The sequence below is a fragment of the Leptodactylus fuscus genome, chromosome 5 (assembly GCF_031893055.1).
Source record: "Leptodactylus fuscus isolate aLepFus1 chromosome 5, aLepFus1.hap2, whole genome shotgun sequence".
NCBI lineage: Eukaryota > Metazoa > Chordata > Amphibia > Anura > Leptodactylidae > Leptodactylus > Leptodactylus fuscus.
The window spans coordinates 29981794-30004039 of record NC_134269.1 but is presented as its reverse complement, the minus strand read 5'-3'; the positions used below and the strand labels follow the sequence as shown (position 1 = coordinate 30004039).

Sequence of the window (22246 nt, the reverse complement as noted above, 5' to 3'; positions counted from 1 at the left end):
GGTTATATGATAGAGGAGAGAAGCTGAGCTTTGTGATATATAGGGTTATATGATAGAAGGGAGAAGCTGAGCTCTGTGATATCTAGGGTTATATGATAGAGGGAGAGAAGCTGAGCTGGGATATATAGGCTTATATGATAGAAGAGAGAAGTTGAGCTCTGTGATATCTAGGGTTATATGATAGAGGAGAGAAGCTGAGGTCTGTGATATACAGTATTGGATTATATGATAGAGGAGAGAAGCTGAGCTCAGTGATGTATAGGATTATATGATAGAAGAGAGAAGCTGAGCTCTGTGATATATAGGGTTATATGATAGGAGGAGAGAAGCTGAGCTCTGTGATATATAGGGTTATATGATAGAGGGAGAGAATCTGATCTCTGTGATATAAAGGCTTATATGATAGAAGAGAGAAGCTGATCTCTGTGATATATAGGCTTATATGATAGAAGAGAGAAGCTGAGCTCTGTGATATATAGGCTTATATGATAGAAGAGAGAAGCTGAGCTCTGTGATATATAGGGTTATATGATAGAGGAGAAAAGCTGAGGTCTGTGATATATAGGGTTATATGATAGAGATAGAGAAGCTGAGCTGTGATATATAGGCTTATATGATAGAAGAGAGAAGCTGAGCACTGTGATATATAGGGTTATATGATAGAGGAGAGAAGCTGAGGTCTGTGATATATAGGGTTATATGATAGAGATAGAGAAGCTGAGCTGTGATATATAGGCTTATATGATAGAAGAGAGAAGCTGAGCTCTATGATATCTAGGGTTATATGATAAAGGAGAGAAGCTGAGCACTGTGATATATAGGATTATATGATAGAGGAGAGAAGCTGAGCTCTGTGATATATAGGGTTATATGATAGAGGGAGAGAAGCTGATCTCTGTGATATAAAGGCTTATATGATAGAAGAGAGAAGCTGATCTCTGTGATATATAGGGTTATATGATAGAAGAGAGAAGCTGAGCTCTGTGATATGTAGGATTATATGATAGAGGAGAGAAGCTGAGCTCTGTGATATATAGGGTTATATGATAGAAGGGAGAAGCTGAGCTCTGTGATATATAGGATTATATGATAGAGGAGAGAAGCTGAGCTCAGTGATGTATAGGGTTATATGATAGAGGAGAGAAGCTGAGCTCTGTGATATATAGGGTTATATGATAGAAGGGAGAAGCTGAGCTCTGTGATATCTAGGGTTATATGATAGAGGGAGAGAAGCTGAGCTGGGATATATAGGCTTATATGATAGAAGAGAGAAGTTGAGCTCTGTGATATCTAGGGTTATATGATAGAGGAGAGAAGCTGAGGTCTGTGATATACAGTATTGGATTATATGATAGAGGAGAGAAGCTGAGCTCAGTGATGTATAGGATTATATGATAGAAGAGAGAAGCTGAGCTCTGTGATATATAGGGTTATATGATAGGAGGAGAGAAGCTGAGCTCTGTGATATCTAGGGTTATATGATAGAGGGAGAGAAGCTGAGCTGGGATATATAGGCTTATATGATAGAAGAGAGAAGTTGAGCTCTGTGATATCTAGGGTTATATGATAGAGGAGAGAAGCTGAGGTCTGTGATATACAGTATTGGATTATATGATAGAGGAGAGAAGCTGAGCTCAGTGATGTATAGGATTATATGATAGAAGAGAGAAGCTGAGCTCTGTGATATATAGGGTTATATGATAGGAGGAGAGAAGCTGAGCTCTGTGATATATAGGGTTATATGATAGAGGAGAGAAGCTGAGGTCTGTGATATATATGGTTATATGATAGAGATAGAGAAGCTGAGCTGTGATATATAGGCTTATATGATAGAAGAGAGAAGCTGAGCTCTGTGATATATAGGGTTATATGATAGAGGAGAGAAGCTGAGGTCTGTGATATATAGGATTATATGATAGAAGAGAGAAGCTGAGCTCTGTGATATATAGGGTTATGTGATAGAAAGAGAGAAGCTGAGTACAGTGATATTTAGGGTTATATGATAGAGAGAAGCTGAGGTCTGTGATACATTGATATATATGATAGAGGAGAGAAGCTGCACTATGTGATATATGGGTTTATATGATGGCAATAGATAAAGTGAGCACTGTGACTGCAACCATCACATTGAAAATGCAGTGCTATCTGTAGGTGGTATGCTATATACATAACAGGAGGAGGTTTATAAAGATCTAGTATAACTTCTCATTTATCTATGATCATAGGATAGGATCTTAGGAGTCCAGTGGGCGGTCCTACTCAGTGACTGACAGTTATTTCTGTATGATTTTGTAGACAGGTAGGACCACCCACTGGACTCCTAAGTCCAAAACAAGAAGAGATTTTGATCAATGATATACGGATTATACTGGATTTTTTTTTACAATAGTACCGTATATACTGTATAAGCCGAATTTTTCAGCACAGTTTTTGTGCTGAAAAAGCTCCCCTCGGCTTATACTCGAGTCAAGCAAAAAAAAATAATAATTTTTTTTTTTTTTTTTGGGAGCGGTGTCTATGACCAGCCGCAATAGTAATGTATAGAATCTCCCATAAAATAGTGGGAAAAAAAAGAAGCTTAATTAAAAAAGATTAAAATTAAGATTAAGATTAAAAAAATATAATAAAAAATAGAGTAAATAAAAGTTGTAAATCCCTCCTTTCCCTAGAATACATATAAAAGTAGAAAATGACTGTGACACACATACACATTAGGTCTCCCTGTGTCTGACAGTGCCCGGTCTACTGAATATAGGGGATCTGCAGTGCTCCTGTTCCGTCAGGAAGGGGTTAATAGGAGCACTGCAGATCCCCTATATTCAGCCAGGCTGAATTCCAAGTGGGGAAAAAAAAAACAGTCCTCAAGCTCAGGGAAGGGGCAGACAGACAACCAAAACACCCCCTCCCCTTCCCCAGCACCTACTGCACCCAAAAACTCCGACCATTTTAATTTTTGAAATTTTCCAGTAGCTGCTGCATTTCACCCCCTCGGCTTATACTCAAGTCAATAAGTTTTCCCAGTTTTTTTGTGGTAAAATTAGGGGTCTCGGCTCATATTCGGGTCGGCTTAGACTCGAGTATATACGGTATATATTAATGTCCTCGGCTCCTCCTGCTCTATAACATGCTGCCCACAGATCTGACAGAATGTTCAATTTGATAGATCACCTTTGAGGCTGAATTTGTATCTGCGTCAGGGGCTCTGTAAGGAGTCTCTGTTGGAGATTCTACCATGTTTGATAAAAAAAAATAACGGCAGTATGACATGCTATTTTTCTCACCATGAAGGAACCCAACGGACTCAATTATAAGTTTATGGGTCTGTTGGGTGCCGTCGGTGTCCAATGTATGAGGGATACATCACGACATTGTGGTTTAGTGTCTGTATTGTCTTTATTCATATCCTTCTCGTATTAGGACCTGTACCTTATGTAATTGATTATCCAAACATCACCATAACCTGAATGGCACAAAGTCAAGGATTCAGAGGTTGATACCAACCTGAAATGGTACCAGAGTGCAGAATTTAATGGAGTATTCCCATCTTAAGAATAGAGGTTGCTGAACCCTAATAGCAGTATGAGTCTATTATCTGGTTAGAGTCCAGGCCCACTGGATGGTCCGACCCTGGAGGATCATACTCATTGCTATGTTTGTTCAGGTCTATTATTGCGTCTGAGTTTGGGTTTACGGGAAGGTCCAACGACGGAGGACCATGCTCAGTCCTAGAGCCTGAATCTACTCGAAGGTCTATCCCTGGTGGATCATACTCAGTCCTACGCTCTTATATGGGTCTATTATTGCCCCAGAGCCTGGGCCCACAAGAAGGTCTATCCCTGGTGGATCATGCTCAGTCCTATATTCATATAAGTATGGTTGGGAGGAAAAAGTTTCAGCACCAAACCGGAACAAATTTATTAAAGTGAAAACATAACTTTTAATGAAACGTTTACAGCCTACGCGTTTCGGGAGACCAAACGCGTAGTAAAAGGAGTTGATCTCCCGAAATGAGTAGGCTGTAAACTGCATAACGTTTACCAGTGAACACACACAATTTAAAACCAAGAGAAAAACCACACCCTCGAAAACACGATTATTCGATAAACAATTAACCGTTAAATCTACTTCACAAAAAAGATATCAAGAAAATAAATAAAAATACAAATACATATTTATATTTATTTTCTTGTTATCCATAGAAGTATATTATTGCACTAGCGCCTGGGCCTACAGGAAGGTCTAACCCTGGAGGATCACGCTCAATCCTATGTTTATTTTAGTTTATTATTGTGTCGTAGCCTGGACCCATGAGAAGGTCTAACCCTGGAGGATCATACTCAATCCTAGGTTTGTTTGGCTAGAGCAGCGCATTAGAGCCTCTACTGGAAGGTCTAACCCTGGCGGAGCATACTCAGGTGTTCAGATGGGTCTATTGCTTCAGAATCTGGGCCCAGAGGACAGTTTAACCCGGGAGAATCCATGTTCATTTGGGTCTATTACTGCGTCAGAATTCGGGTCTACAGGAAAGTCCAACCCTGGAGGATAATACTCAATTTAAGGTTTGTTTGCCTCGATCATTACATCAGAGTCTGAATCTACTGGAAGGTCTAACCCTGGTGGATTATACTCAGTCCTATGCTCAAAGGGGTCTATTATTGTATCAGAACCTGGGCCCACGGAAAGGTTCAACCCTGGAGGACCAGGCTCAGTCCTATGTTTACTTTGGTTTGTTATCACGTAAGAGCCTGGACCTATGAGAAGGTCTAACCCTGGAGGATCATACTCAATCCTATGCTATGAGAAGGTCTAACCTTGGTGGGTCATACTGAATCCTATGCTATGAGAAGGTCTAACCGTGAAGAATCATACTGAATCCTATGCTATGAGAAGGTCTAACCCTGAAGGATCAAACTCAATCCTATGCTATCAGAAGGTCTAACCCTGAAGGATCATACTCAATCCCTTGCTATGAGAAGGTCTAACCCTGAAGGATCATACTCAATCCCTTGCTATGAGAAGGTCTAACCCTGAAGGATCATACTCAATCCTATGCTATCAGAAGGTCTAACCCTGAAGGATCATACTCAATCCTATGCTATGAGAAGGTCTAACCCTGGAGAATCATACTCAATCCTATGCTATCAGAAGGTCTAACCCTGAAGGATCATACTCAATCCCTTGCTATGAGAAGGTCTAACCCTGATGGATCATACTCAATCCCTTGCTATGAGAAGGTCTAACCCTGGAGGATCATACTCAATCCTATGTTAATTGGGGTTGATTATTACGTTAGAGAGAGTTTGGGCCAACCTTTTAGACCATCAGAGACCACCACATATCATGTGTTTGTCAGTGATGGGTCTAATACAGCACAATCCACTGGACTGATCTAATCTAGTTCCTGTAAAGCCAGAGAGGGTTTGGTAATAATAGTATTTTACTACTGTAGTATCATGTGTAAGACAAGGTTAGATGCAAGATAAAGGTAAAATACAGCGTGTCATGATTAGATCTCGACTATGAGGTCTGAATACAAGGACCTACTCAAAGAGCCTTAAGGAAATGAAGATATCACTGCTTCACATGTTAGGTCAGATCGGAGACTAAATCGAAGAGGAAATGATTTAGTCTTGTACAAGTTGAGGTAGTGGAAGATAAGATCACTTCAAGGCAGTCACGTCGATAAAGATGAGACGCTCAATAGATCTGAGAATTGTTGGAACATATCTGAATCTTTATGGTATAAAGGCTGACCGAGAACTTTGGTATATTTAGAAAAAAGAAAGATCCAAGAGCAAAGTATTATACGGGTAATATATCAGCAGACCTTGATGGAGATGATGGCAATTGTCTAAGATTTGGTCCAAAGCATAGGACAATGTAATGAAGTGTCTGGACCTACACATAGCAGCAAAGAGAAGTTCTTTCTGAAGTAATGGTCAACCACAAGGGTTGTGTGTCTACGGCCAGCCTTCATCCCCATTTCTGGTCTCTATTCAGAGGTCTCCTGTCAAACCAACACTTGGTTTGAGAAGTCTAGAGCAAATTTACTCAGATTGATATGGACTTCCAAGCTCAGTAGACCTTGGCATCTTTCCAGGCTTGTTGCTTGACTTCAATCTTGATCCTTGGTTTCCAAGATCGAGCAGTGGTGGTAGTGGGTTGGCTTGGTCTCTCCAGGTCAAGTAGCATTTGCATACTTTATATGAACCTGTACATACAGTAGTTATGCTTACATCTCTTAGAAGACCTGTGCAAGGCTGATGACAGCCAAAGGAGTAGATCTGAGGTACAGAATCCGACTCAAAAAAACCACCTCCCATTGACTTCAATGGGTTCTTTTTTCCGCGAGCGGAAAAAAGAAGCGACCTGCCCTTTCTTGAGGCGGATTCTGTGGCACATTAAACTTTCCTCAAAGTGGACGTGATGGAGTAACCCAAGCCGGAAATCTATACATATTGGCGTAGAGTTTTTTGTTTAGGTGCACGGACCTAATTTAGGATGAGTTATGTCCATGATCAAAAATCGGGCGCATCTCAGAATATCAAGACTGACGTGGAAAACATTGCTTTGAGAAATCAGCCGCTGTGTGATAGCTAGGGGTTATTCACACCGCAGAAATTGTCCTAGCTTAAAATTCAGCTTCAGGAATTTAGACTTTCCAAACCGGGTTCACACGGGGGGTTTTTTGGACCGGATTTTTAGGTGTAGGCCGCTTCAGAATCTGGCTAGCCGCGACTGGATGCCGCTGCAGTGCATACAGTACACTGGCATCTAGTCATGGCATTCTGCTCCGGATTAGGCCCAAATCTTAGTAGGGAGGGAGTGTTTACGCTGCAGACTCTACGGCGGATTCCACCTCAAGGAAGGGCATGTCACTTAATTTTTTTAATTCAATGGGAGGCGTTTTTTTTAGCTGGATTCTGCATTAAAATCCATCCCAAAAAACCCCATGTGAACCACTCCACTAGTCCAAATTCCACATCAAAATATGTGTCAAATTCTGCACCTGCCAAGGCTGTAGTTTCTGCCTCCCATGCACTTCAATGGCAGAATCTGCCTGAAGATTGAGCCGGACGCTTATTATTTTTCTACTACTGTATATACTCGATTATAAGCCGACCCGAATATAAGCCGAGGCCCCTAATTTTACCACAAAAAAACTGGGAAAACTTATTGACTCGAGTATAAGCCGAGGGGGGAAATGCAGCAGCTACTGGAAAATTTCAAAAATTAAAATGGTCGGAGTTTTTGGGTGCAGTAGTTGCTGGGGAAGAGGAGGGGGTGTTTTGGTTGTCTGTCTGCCCCTTCCCTGAGCTTGAGGGCTGGGTTCCCCCCCCCCCACACACACACTTGGAATTCAGCCTGGCTGAATATAGGGATCTGCAGTGCTCCTATTAACCCCTTCCTGATGGAACAGGAGCACTGCAGATCCCCTATATTCAGTAGACCGGGCACTGTCAGACACAGGGAGACCTAATGTGTTTGTGTGTCACAGTCATTTTCTACTTTTATATGTATTCTAGGGAAAGGAGGGATTTACAACTTTACATTTTCTTTTTTTTTTCCCACTATTTTATGGGAGATTCTATACATTACTATTGCGGCTGGTCATAGACCCCCCCCCCCTAAAAAAAAAAATATATATATATTTATTTATTTTTTTGCAGACTCGAGTATAACCCGAGGGGGGCTTTTTCAGCACAAAAACTGTGCTAAATAATTCAGCTTATACTCGAGTATATACGGTATATGAAAAAAGTCAGCTAGAGGAAAAATCAGCATCTGACACCCACTGAAATGAATGGAGGCAGGATTCAGGCAGAATTTAGAGCTGATTTTCAGGTGGAATTGTTCATCTTTGACAAAAGAATATTGTCAATTGTCCTGGCAGCCTAATGTTCTGATGTCATGTAGGGAATAGAGATGAGCGAGTAGTATTCGATCGAATACCTCGCTCCCATAAGAATGTGTGTAAGCGGCCGAACACCTAGGGGTTAAGCGCAGTGAATATTCACTACGCTTAACCCCTTTATGTTCGGCCACTTACAATCCTATGGGAGCGCAGTATTGGATCGAATACTACTCGCTCATCTCTAGTAGGGAATAGTGGGCTAAGGAGCGATATGGAGAATGGAAAGTCACTGGTGGTCACTCAGCATGGCAGAGGCGCTGGGTCAGCTCAGCCCTGCCAGTGACTGATGTCAACACGTGGGGTTGTTTTTTACCACAATATGAAATCCGCAAAATAATAATAACTAGGGGGTTCAGTGTTGGGCCCCCTTTCATCATACACCCCATAGCAGTCCTTTGCATTGCTACGTCACTACCTATGCTGTCATTTCTACCTAACGTTGTGTATATACAGTGCGCTGCGGTTACGGTTTAACAGATTTTTTGCTTTAGATGCATGCAAAGCCAATATACATAGCGATATGCACCAAATGTTGTCCGTACAAATCATTAGTCACTGACTAAGTGTTTAAGTAATGTCCAAATGACCAGTGAATAATGTTACAAGTCTGTGCTATGATCCTTGGGCTTCTTCCCAGAAATGGGGGCCAAGGAAATACTATCAGTCTTGCTTTGAGGTACTGCGGTGGATGTGGTTGGGGATAGGTTTGTAGAAACATTATGCCATCTACAGGCACGCTGCCAGATACTTACAGTAGTAAAATGTCCAAGAAACCAAGGACTCCGAAATCCCAGCACTAGCCGTGCCAATAGAAGAACAAATCGTAGCCGAAAAATGAAAAGATTTCTTCAGCGCCCCCTAGTGTACGATAAGAAAATGAGTACTGAGAGTCATACGGTTATTAAAAATAGGCTGAAACTGGGTGCAATACAGGAATAAAAAGGAAAAATTTTATGGGTTTAGTTATAAAAAAAAAAATTGACGCTTTCAACTGCGCTCTATGCAGAGACATCCAGAGACATAAACGTATACTGCACGGATTGCGCTATGGGCGATGTATATATCACTTTTTGCCTACTGGCCTATGTCACAACCTTTTATCAGACGTATATATCAGCAAACCCTCCTGACATGGACCTCCGATGGTGTCCGCTCAGCAGCGCCTGTGGCGATTGTCCGTACAAGATTTTAGCAATGGACACTGGTGACGCTGTGGGAAAAATCGTGGCGTTGTACAGCGCAGGCAAAGTGGATGGGATTCATGCGAATCCCATCCCCACTTTGCGGCTTTGCAAATCGCAGCATGTCAATTATATCTACGGAAACGCCGGCAGCTTTTCCGTAGATATAATGGGAAGAGAAAGTCCGCAGAGGAAAACTCAGTGAACTTTCTCTTCAAAGCGCTGCGGAAAGAACCTCAATGCCTTCACGCCGCTGTTCTTCCCACAGCGCTTTAGTGCTGCAGATATGGCCTGTGAGACCTTAGCCTTATTATGTTATATCCAGACTCTCCAACTCTCTGTAGCTACACCCCTGGGTAGCAGATTTAAGGGAGTGAGGCTAAGTTCACAGGGTAAGTTCACATAGGGATTTTTGTTCAGGATTTTGAGGCCGTATCCGCCTTAAAATCCTGACCAAAAAGACGGCTCCCATTGAAATCAAGGAAGCTGCTCAGGAGTTTTTTCCGAGAGCCATTTTTTTCCAGCTCTCAGAAAAAGCGAGGTGCTCATTCTTCAGGCCGAATCGCCTCACGATTCGGCCTGAAAACACTCCCTCCTCCGGACTAGGCCCATTCATTGGGCCTAATCCAGAGCAGAGTGCGCGGCCGGATGCCAGTGCAGTGCACCGGCTTTCAGTCGCGGCTACCCGGTTTTTAGCCGGAACCTGAGGCGGCCTCAGGTTCCGGAACAAAAATCCCTGTATGAACTTACCTACAGTGAGTTTTTTGGAGTGGATTTTGATGCGGAATCCGCCTCAAAATACAGTCCTATGTATTCCGCTTGCAGAAAAAAGAAGCGACATGACCTTTCTTCAGGCGGATTCCGCTTGAAAAAAACAACGGGAGTCAATGGGAGGTGGAAAATCCGTGTCACATTTTTTGGACGTGGATTTTGACGCAGATTTTGACGTGGAATCGTCAAAAACCGCTTCAAAAATCACTAGCGTTTTTTCCGCCTCCCATTGACTCCTGTTGTTTTTTTCAGGCGGAATCCGCCTGAAGAAAGGTCATGTCTAGAGATGAGCGAACACTGTTCGGATCAGCCAATCCGAACAGCACGCTCCCATAGAAATGATTGGAAGCACCTGTGACGCTGACTTTGCCGGCGTCCAGCCAGCGTCACAGGTGCTTCCATTCATTTCTATGGGAGCGTGCTGTTCGGATCGGCTGATCCGAACAGTGTTCGCTCATCTCTAGTCATGTCGCTTCTTTTTTCCACTAGCGGAAAAAAAACATGACAAAAAATGCCTCACGATTTTTCCTGAGCTGACTTTTCCTGACCAAAATACTGACGTGTGAACTTAACCTAACAGGAATTCGGGATCAGACTACACACAGGGTCGATTGTAGTCTGTTACCATGAAGACTCATAGCTCTGCATAGGAGCTGTGTACATAAAAATCTCATACTAGCTTGTCTTTACGGCTCCTATGCAGACCTATGTATCACCTGGGCCCTCCCTAACTACCTTGTGCCATTTAGGATAGCGCAGGGGTAGGGAACCTTTGGCTCTCCAGCTGCTGTGAAACTACAACTCCCAGCATGCTCCATTCACTTCCATGGGAGTTCCCAGAACAGCAGAGCCAGTATGCATGCTGGGGGTTGTAGTTTTGCAACAGCTAGAGAGCCGTACGTTCCCTACCCCTGGGATAGCGCTATATTTCATGTGACAGAGGGACAGTCATGGGTTACACCATTCTCCCTTACCCCTAGTAAGAACAGAAGAGGTGACAGGAGTACGGGATCAGACTACATACAGGGCTAGTTGTAGTCTGTGGAGACTCACAGCGCTCCATAACAGCTGTATACATAACATTATAGGATATTCCTAATGCAAAGAAGTTACTTTGTTACCCGTGACCGTCTGAATAAACACCAGCCGAACATCAAAAATAAATAATAGGGTCATCTTGTCCTGCCAACGCAGTAGGTGCGGTCACTGCAAGTCTAATGTGTACAGCCTCCTGTATGTCGGAGATATAGACCTGACAATAATCTGTGTACAGCGCTGTGGAATATTTCACTGCTATAGAAGCAAATGTGAATAAATTATAGATGACGCTAACAAAATCCCTCTCCTCTCCTAGGCTGATGCAGCGACCAGCTTCCTGCGAGCGGCCAGGGCTGGAAACCTGGATAAAGCACTGGAACATCTGAGGAATGGCGTGGATATAAATACATGCAACCAGGTAACGTGCAGCAGCGCCATAGTATATAGCGTATACCTGCAGAGTCAGCCGTATGCATTCATGTTCTGACTCTCTCTACAAATGCAGCCGAGCCAAAGGTTTTTCCCCAGGCAGAACTATGTTTTTCTTTATGCATGGTCTCCAACATGTTTCACACTTTGAAGTGTCAAAAATCTGGACCACAAGTGGGATCTAGTTTTGTTGTGTTGACCATGGACTTGAAGCCGAATGTTTTTGCAAGCACCTAATAGTGATAAATAGATACTTAGCATTTACTCCTCCGCCATGTTTTTTTTTATATTTGACCATAGAGTTCTTCCTCTCTGCAAGTGTAGCATAGATCATCAATATTGGATTGGTGGGGCTCTAACACCTCACCTCGTCATTACAGCGCTGTTCATTGTTTAGTGGCCAGGCTTGGTATTGCAGCCCAGTCCTATTCACTTGAATGGGACTGAGCTGCAAACAGGCCATGTGATCAATGACTGTGACGTCATTGGCTTGTGAAGTGGCTGCCACTTTGAAAAACTGATCTGTGGGTGTCTTGAGTGTTGGAACACAACTGACCTAATATTGATGACCTTCCTAAGCATAGATTTAGTTCCAGAAAACTCCTTTAGGCTAAGGCCCCGCAGGCCGGAAATGCCGCGCTAAAGCGCTGTGGGGACAACCGCAGTGTGAATGCATTGCGGTTCTTCCCGCAGCGCTCTGAACAGAAAGTTTACTGAGTTTTCCTCCGCGGACTTTCTCTTACCATTATATCTACGGGGAAGCCACCGGTGTTTCCGTAGATATAGCTGACATGTTGCGATTTTCAAAACCGCAACGGTTTACGAAATCACAGCATGTCCAAGCTGCGATTTTTTTCCGCAAAGTGGGCATGGGATTCACATGAATCCCATCCACTTTGTAAAACGACGCGATTTTTCCCGCAGCGTTTCCACCTTGGCCAAATCACAGCATTTCCGGCCCTTGGGGCCCTGGCCTTAAAAAGCCGTGCAAGATGACTAGGGATATCGTCCAAATCAGAAACTGTGGACAAGTGTTTTGGGGTTTCAGCTCTGCCAGTACTCAGTAGGGAGCTTATACCAACTCCTGCCACCAAGGGAACACCCTACCAGTCTAATTTTGTGGGTCCACTGGTAGATCATGACCTTCTGTTTCCCCCTCCCTGATTTAGTGTATATAGTCACAGTTCGAGTACACATTATCTGGTCTTCCCCCAGTGGTTCCCATGTCAGTGACACCACCTCTATGGTTCAGCCGGCACCTTTAGGTCTTCTGGAGAATATCGGGCGTGTGGGAAAGGTCCAGCCTCATATGTCCTGTGATCCTGAGGGGGAGATATGTGGTCAGACCTGTCCCACAGGCCGTGTATTCTGCCCGACCTCACCGTGCCTTCTGACCTTGCTTCTCAGCCAACATTGTGAAGTCGGATATTGTCTCGTCTACCATCTTCCACCATTCACAATACTTCTTATTACTAACTATTACTTCTCCTTAGCTGGTTAATTTTTACAAACATTAAAAACTTTCTATTGTTCCCAATATCCAGCACTGTTTCTGGTTTTGTACAGGTAAACACTTTTTATCTTTGTCCCTTGCTCCTCTTGGGTAGTCCACCACTTGAGATCTTCCCTCATAGGCATCCTCACTACAATGATTGGTTGTACCTTGGAGGACTGTGTGCATTTTACCTACAGGCGGCCCCTCGATCTCCGTGGGTGTGGTGTAATGCTTTTTCCTATTATTTGTATGCATTAGACGTACAGATGACCTATCCTTGGGGCTTGACATGGGCACCCCCAATCCAATGAGATACAATAAATGACCTTAAAGAGGTATTCCCATCCTACAGATTGCTAGGATATGCCTTCACTTTATGATTAGTAGTGGCCCCACTAATTCTAAATAGGGGCCACAGTGCTGATTTAGCATTATCACCCCCACCCCCCATCTTTCTGCTGCACCCGTCAACAGGCTGTGTAGAGCCCCATTCAATCCAGTAGGGTTGACTGTAGTACCCTATAAAGCCACGGAAATTTAGAAGGGTCTTCAGAACCAAATCAGCTCTATGGCCACTATATTTTCAGGATTAGTTGGACTCCCTGAGGTCAGACCATCACTGATCATAAAGTGCTGCCATATCCGACTGATCCGCCATTACCTTGTGGGATGAGAATATGCCCTTTAATCCGAGTAAAGCTATAGTCTTAGTGATCTTGCGGTAATAAAAAACATCTCAAGGGTGTAGACAGAGACCATAAGACCCCATAGAAGGACACAGACTTGTGCCACGTTTGATAGATGTGAATCCCCATGGGTATACTGGATGCTTGAGCTGCTCCCAGGCCGGTTAATGAATATAATCATATTTCCCATCTAAATGCTAATTCCACTTGATTTCGCCCAAAATGGTTTAATCTGAAGAGGAGTTAAGTGCGGTACAATTAAATCTGTCCCCGACATCTCCGAGTGCCATCACCCGCTGCTCTAAAGGGTCTTCGCTCCTAATATTAGGCTTGTCTTTGTATCTGTCAATTCAGTCTGAAACTCCGCCAGATTTATCACAGTGGCGGATGCTGGATGATGAATGCGGTGTATCTTTATACCGTCTAGTCTAAGTTTATACAATACGGTAGGTTCACGCTAGCGTAGGGCTGTCCTTCTGTTGGAGGACCAGAACAATAAATAGGCGGACCACTACAACAGCAGTTACACAGGGAGGCCGATAGACCCCATCCTGCATGTCTGACTGTGACTGGTTAAAAAAAAAAACGGTTTCGCCGCGGAGAGGCACAAGACGCTCACGGGCGGACACTGACTGCCAGGTTTCCGTCTCCTGTCCAGTTTTTTGGGCAGAAGACGGAAACCTGAAAAGCGAAGACCAGGCGCAGGTGTGAACCCGCCCTTATTTGTGTATTATAGTATATACAGAGCTAGTACAGCAGCGTGTATACACTAGTAGTAAATATATAGTTACTGTACATTTCTCAGTATACAGAACAATGTCTATAGTCTAGTATATACACGTACCTGCCCTTGTGCAAGATAAAATACCAGGACAGCTGTCTGTAGATATTGATGCTCCTATGATTAGAGAAATACCAGAAAAATAAGCCTTTAGACAGAATATAGATAGTACACACTGACATCACAATATCAAGGTCAATAATATTTGTGGTGTCATCACAAGTGGAACGCACATATATAGTCACAGCACATATAGGCATACACATATACAGTCACAGCACACATGGATGCACGCATACACATAGCACACGTGAACGCACAAATACACACAGTCAGTGCACACATGGACACAGTCACGGCACATATAGATGTACACACACTGTCAATGTGCATGTGGACGTACACATACACACAGCCACAGCACATATAGATGAACACATACACATATACAGTCAGGGCACACATGGACATACACCAACACACAATCAACTCAGACACGGAAGTACAAATACACACAGCCAGTGCACACATGGACATATACACAGTCAGTGCACAGATGCTTATACATATAATCAGTGCACACATGAATGTGCACAAACACACAATTACAGCACACATTGACGTACACCTATACACACTGTCACTGCACACATGGACCTACACATATCCACACAGATACCACACACATGGACATACACCTATACACACAGATACCACTCACGGATACATACATATACACATAGATACCACGCGCATAGACATACACCTATGTACACAGATACCTCACACATACACACAAATACCACACAGCCGCACACATATACAGTACACAGAAACCACATACACATACCTCACACATAGACGTACACCTATACACACTGTTACTGCACACATGGATGTACACGTATACAGATACCACACACATAGACGCACACATATACACACAGAGACTACACACAGAAGCATACATATTTATACAGATACCACACACACAGACATACAAATATACATATACATACACTGAAGGGAATTCATCATTCCTTCTACATTAGTTTTTGGGTATTTTGGGATGATACTGAGTCCATGTTTTGGTACAAGTACCATAACTTAAGACAGAAAACTGACTGAGTTTTAATAACTCAATTTGCACAATATGGCGGCTGAGCCGCGAATGAGGGATTGTGGTGCATGTTGGGTACGGGAGAGGGCCTCAATATCATCCTCAAGGCCAGAAAACTGATGTAGAGGGGATTGGTAAATTCCCCTGATGTCACCACAGACATGGACAAGTATATTCACACACACATAGGCCCTGCACACAGGAACAAATGCCATATATACACACATTATTATATAAGCAGATACTGTATACATGTATTTCTATACACACACCACAGACGTGCATATATATATGTATATATACTGTATACACATATACTCACAGATGAGACATCCCTACCATTGCACTGGCTGGTTGCTATGTGGTGCCCTGTAGTGTTGGCTCCTCCCCTCTGTTCGGGGTCTTGGCAGCCCCTGTCTGCAGGCCTCTAAGTGAGTCAGTGTACCCATAGGGAAGCAGGCGGTCACCTGGAGGGCGCCCCCTGCCCCTCACATGAGTTGTGCATTGCACAGTACGCTCACTACACCCCATACAGACAGGCAGCGCACAGCATCTCAACCAGCCTATGTGCCCATATATTAACCCCTTGCAGACAATTGTAATAGTATGGCGGAGGTCAGGAGCAGAGGGGGCGCCATAGCCAGTAAAGCATAGGCCCAGTGGCAATGTCTGCAATCAGGCCAATACTGACTGTTATTGGTGCAGAGGTAGCAGTCACCCCCAAAGAGGGCCCCCATTGATCCCTCCGCTACATAAGGCTAGGTTCACATGCTGTAATATACTTCAGCAATTAAGAAGCAGAATTTTTCCGCTTTTCAGAATCTTCTGCGGAAATTCTGCATCAAATTCCGCACTGCCGGGCAATATTTTCCTCGTGCCATTCCTTCCAATGGGAATTCTTAGGCAGAATCTGTCTAGGCCGGTATACATACACTCAAAGGAATCTGGAGCTGATTTTGTGACAGAATCTGCATCAAAATCAGCACCAATTCCACCAATTGAACGTATCCCATAGAAGACCCAATTATTGCGAATTTTGTTTTGGGAGGTTGGAGCTTCAATCCATGCCTCGCCTATAGAGACAGCATTGATACTGGAAGCTCATAGTGTGACTACTGGGGGCGCTATTGTCAGACACCTTTATACATCATATTAAATCAACCTGTAATATCCATTCTCTGGATCGGAGTGTAACACAGCTGATGTTATACCGCATTTCGCCTCTAGTGTCACTGTAGAACAGATGGTCAGTGCTGACGGCCTCCGCCACTATCGGGGAGCGATCACCCAGAATATGGTGAGAAATTCACACTAGAATACATCCATTTAGAACCTTGTCAAAATAGGAAAAGCAATATAAGACCCGGCAACCAAAAACCTTGTTTCTGCCCAAGGCGCCTTGTTTGAAATAATGGGGCAGATTTCACAATACTTTTGTTGGTATAGTTGTAGAAACACCCACAATAGCCACAAAACACCCCAGTTTATACCCCCTCGGTATCCTACATTCTATATGCTATCAATTTTTTCTGTGCAAAATTAACCCCATCTTTCCTGCAGAATGGGCTGAATGCTTTGCATCTATCCAGCAAGGAGGGGCACCTCAAAATGGTGAGCGAGCTGCTACACAAGGAAATTGTCCTAGAGACAACCACCAAGGTGAGCATTATGGAAAATCGTTTGCTTTATTTGACGAACAGTGCCACATGTGTCCTCAGGATGAGTGTGGTATTGCAGATCAGTTCTGTTCACCTTAATGGGGCATTGTTTGCTAATGGGGTTTCTAACAATGAGCTGATATATATTGAAAAATTGTAATATAGTATTAGCCTTTAGATGAATAGGTAACCAGGTCATATATTGTTGCATCATGGCCGCCATAACTGGAGCTGTCCTTTCTGGTTGCTCTATCAATGGCGGCTTTGTTTGTCTATGTACCCTATGTTTCGGTGTACTTGGTTAACATCTTTTCTTCCCATTGGCTTTGTAGAAGGGTAACACGGCCTTGCACATTGCGGCATTAGCCGGACAAGAAGATGTGGTGCGGGAGCTTGTTAACTACGGGGCCAATGTCAACAGCCAGTCACAGGTAACGTCCATCAGTACAGTCATGGCAATAGCCAGCTTATGGGTATTGTAGCAGGAGGGTGACCATGTCTTCTGCTTTATATGAAACACAGAAAGGCTTTACGCCCCTGTATATGGCAGCTCAGGAGAACCATCTTCCCGTGGTGAAGTTCCTTCTGGAGAATGGCGCCAACCAGAACCTTGCTACAGAGGTCAGTAATATCATGATGTACAAAATCTTTACATTATTTTTTAGTTTTGAGACCTAAATTTACCCTCAAACCTTTAAATCGAAGTGTGACTGTACTGAAGTCTTTCTTGTCACACTGATAGGGAAGCTGAGATATAGGGATCTGTTTGATGGTCATAAGACTAGTTTATCTGTTCCGTGTCTGCCTGTCAAATGATGGGGACGATATGTATGTCAATGGTTGTATTTTGTTTGACTAAGGGGCAAAAATGGATGTTTTTGACTCCAAAGTTGAGCAGGTCCATCAAGTCCCACTTATAATCCCACTGTGTTGATCCAGAGTAAGGGACAGCCAAATAAATCTATGTCAGGATAAGTTCAGACGGGGTTTTTTGGTCCGGAACCTGGTCAGGTTCAGGACCAAAAACCAGGTAGCCGCAACTGAAATCCAGTGCACTGCACCGGTATCCAGTCGTGCACTCCACTCCGGATTAGGCCCAATGAATGGGCCTAGTCTGGAGTGTCTTCAGGCCGAATAGCGAGGCGACTCGGCCTGAAGAATGAGCACCTCGCTTCTTTTTTCCGGGAGCCAGAAGGAACGGCTCCCGGAAAAAACTTCTGATCGTCTCCCATTGATTTCAGCATTTTCATCGGATATGGCCTCAAAATCCTGACCAAAAATCTCCATGTGAACTACCAAAATCCAAACATGGCAATTGGAATAAATCCTCGGATTAACTTTCCATCTCCAGATATCTAATACCCAGAACTTGTAATAGATATCTGTACTATCCATTCATATATTTGTATATTAGGCCGCCATCTTTTTTCCAAACTGAATAACCCAATGTTGTTGTTGCCCAAACACTTGTTCGGCCAAGAGTCATTCCTGTAGATGCCCCGTACACATGCACACTTGACATGGCCATGGCACATGGACCCGGAAACCAGTGCACTCAGCCGTTACTGGTGTAGAACCAGTGATGTGTGTGAGTGGTGTCATCGGTCCCTCTCCATCTGGTTATGTTTTCTTTTCTTTTAAACCCACTCCGGTTGTCCATGAGGTTGCTCCAAATCCTGAAAACACCTTTAAACATACACACAAGTCATAGCGCCTGTTGCAAAACTCAGAATAGGCCCCATTGACCACTAAAAGCGCTGCCAAAATGACCCCTTTATCTTTATACGTAGTGCCCACCGTATTTATAGGATATATCCTGAAAGGTTCACTCATGACTTGTCTTTACATGATCATAGTCTTAAAGGGAAGCTATCAGTAGGGTAACCACACATAGTATAAAATACTGACAGTGTCCCTTACTAGCTCCCTACAGGCCGTTGTGTTTCAGAGTAAACACAGTCTTAAGTGCTGGGGTCAGAGAGAAGTGTCAGCTGGGCGGCTCCCCTCAGGCTTCCCCCTATTTGTATATGGCACACTTCATCAGATACTGTATTCGTCACTAGAAGCATTATTATGGTTCTGTAATGCAGTAATATATGAAGGCACCATATGGCGGCACATAGAATCCTTAAGGCTATGTTGCACCAAGCCATAGGAACTGTATGTGTTTGTTCATGCAGAATGCTTCTAAAACAGGGGGTGATGGATCAAGACTTGGTAACATGGATAACTCCTCCGCTTTTCCAGTTTTGATACGTCATTGACTCTGGGTCATCTCCCCAATTGAAAGTAGATGGCACTCAAAAGCCTTCTTGTAATATACTATCCATCAGTATAGCCTCCGGTTATATGAACAAGGCCCTATTCTAAAGGTGGCTTTGTATCTTTTTCATAGAAGTGAATGGTCTCATACCTTTAACATCTGCATATAATACCATGTCATAAACGATCAGCATCAGCAGGAAAGCAGACGGTGCACGTGATAGCGGTTTTCCAGCAGATCATGGTTTTATTGCTTCTAGGCCCCTGGATATGATCCCATTTCTTGCCAGTGGCCTCTTTTGTCTTTTTGTTAAAAAGGCAAAACTTCGGCTCCCAGCTGGGTTCTGTGTAAAGGATTGCTGACCTATATTTACGGAGACAGAGTGCGGGATATAGCAAGGTTTCAGGCTGTCTCCATAAAGACGGGTCACTGACCTATTAAAGAGCGTCCTGGTGAGCGGCCTTTTTGCAGAACGACTCAGTGATACTATGTCACCGTGGGCCATCGGCTTTGCCAGTCTCATGTCTTTTGGTATAAATCCCCTCCATAGTGACATCTCTACAGGACTGTGCAGAGGGTGCAGGAGCTGTAGAGGGTTCATAAGGTGTCTCTTCCCAATATGCAGTTTTATAACCCGTCTATTATAGCTGTAGGGTCTGATACAGATTTTGCATTGGGGCCCAGGAGCTTCACGTTACACCTTATCGTCTATAATATCCTATCCTATAGTCTTACTATGTATGGTCTCGTCTTCTTGCCCACAGGATGGATTCACCCCGTTGGCCGTAGCTCTGCAGCAGGGACATGAGAATGTGGTCGCTCACCTCATCAGCTATGGGATGAAAGGAAAAGTTCGACTCCCCGCTTTGCACATCGCAGCTCGAAATGATGACACCCGGACAGCCGCGGTTCTCCTGCAGAATGACCCCAATGCCGATGTCTTATCAAAGGTCAGAGTATATCAGGCTAGAGGGCGCGTGTCTTTCCAGCCTCCATCTTGCTTGAAGGTTATCATAACCTTTCCCACACACAGTCGGCCATAAATTGGTGGGATCCATACCCCATATTTAAAGGTAGACAATGGTAGACAACAAATTGGGCTTGGGCCCTAAATTATCAGGCCGCAGGTCTATTCAAGGGAATGGTTCCGGCTGGAGGTACCTGGACGAGAGCAGTACTGTGCAACAAAAACCTAGAGAGGGGTCACGGTACAACACCAGCTCTTGTGCTGTGGTCAGTCCAAGAACTCAGATCGCCACATTTGTAAAATGATACCCCAAGTAAGGGCTCATTCACAATAAAGGATATCATGGCCATGTCCTGGCCGTTGTATTAACGCTCCATAGATTTTCATAGCCGAGTGTCGTGTGAATGAGGCCTAATGCGTCATCACTTTATAAAGATGGGTATGCCCCTTTAAGATTTAACTTATACAAGGCCCATGAGTGCACCTATGTGTTGTACCCTTGTCCTCTCCACGTGTGAGTCATATATGTGTTTGCCTTACAGACAGGATTTACACCCCTACACATTGCAGCTCACTATGAGAACCTCAACGTGGCACAGCTCCTCCTGAACAGGGGGGCGAATGTTAATTTCACGCCTCAGGTGAGGACTGTTATCTCTCCAATTGGATTCTTCTTGTCGGCGGAGGTAACCGGTGATCTTTATCTTACATAATCCTTGCGTGTTGTTATTCTCTCCTTAAGAATGGTATTAGCGCCCTGCACATCGCCTCTCGGCGCGGGAACGTTATCATGGTGCGGCTGTTGTTGGACAGAGGAGCGCAGATAGATGCAAGAACCAAGGTAATGACTAGAAGTGATCGGCCATCTACTGATTCCCTGGGGCACATGTCTTCATTGTTTGCTTTCTTTACCTCAGTCAGTCAGCCATAGCTGTCATTGTTGTGGCTGCCACTTTTATCTCAGAGCGGCACCTGACATTGTTAAAGGGGTACCATGGTTTACTTTGTTATAGGGGCACTTTGTCTGGCATTGTTATATAAGCAACATTTTTAGTGTATACTGTGCCTTATAGCAGTAACGTGTCTTGTACTTACCCTGTACCTCATCCTCTATAGGGGCAATGTACGCACAGCTCTTATAGCAGTAATATATCTTGTACTTACCCTCTACCTGATCCTCTATAGGGGCGCTTTGCCTGACACTACTATGCCTGAGACTGTTATAGGGACACTATGCCTGACACTGTTATAGGGGCACTATGCCTGACACTACTTTAGCTTACAATGTTATAAGGGCACTACGCCTGACACTGTTATAGGGGCACTATGCCTGACACTACTATGCCTGAGACTGTTATAGGGACACTATGCCTGACACTGTTATAGGGGCACTATGCCTGACACTGTTATAGGGGCACTATGCCTGACACTACTTTAGCTTACAATGTTATAAGGGCACTACGCCTGACACTGTTATAGGGGCACTATGCCTGACACTACTATGCCTGACACTGTTAGGGTGAGTTCACACGGAGTAAAGTGCCGCGTATTTGTGCCACATCACGTGGCACTTTACTCCGTGTGAACTCACCCTTATAGGGGCACTATGCCTGACACTGTTATAGGGGCACTATGCCTGACACTGTTATAGGGGCACTATGCCTGACACTGTTATAGGGGCACTATGCCCGACACTACTTTACCTTACAATGTTATAGGGACATTATGCCTGACACTGTTATAGGGGCACTATGCCTGACAATGTTATAGGGGCTTTATGCCTGACACTTCTATGCCTGACACGGTTATAGGGGCACTATGCCTCCCAATACTATACCTTACAATGTTATAGGGGCACTATGCCTCACACTGTTATAGGGGCACTATGCCTGACACTACTTTACCTTACGATGTTATAGGGGCACTATGCCTGAGACTGTTA

At 43.9% G+C, this 22246-nt stretch overlaps 1 protein-coding gene across 8 annotated transcripts in view; it reads left to right on the top strand.

Moving 5' to 3' along the window:
• ANK1 (ankyrin 1) overlaps positions 1–22246 on the top strand; it is a 183494-nt gene that overhangs the window by 92086 nt on the left and 69162 nt on the right. For all 8 annotated transcript variants that reach the window (XM_075272759.1, XM_075272754.1, XM_075272755.1 and 5 more), the window contains 7 exons: positions 11222–11323; positions 16977–17075; positions 17407–17505; positions 17597–17695; positions 20102–20287; positions 20847–20945; positions 21047–21145. In XM_075272759.1, coding sequence (XP_075128860.1) covers positions 11222–11323; positions 16977–17075; positions 17407–17505; positions 17597–17695; positions 20102–20287; positions 20847–20945; positions 21047–21145 — 783 coding nt within the window. The remainder of the gene's footprint in view (positions 1–11221; positions 11324–16976; positions 17076–17406; positions 17506–17596; positions 17696–20101; positions 20288–20846; positions 20946–21046; positions 21146–22246) is intronic.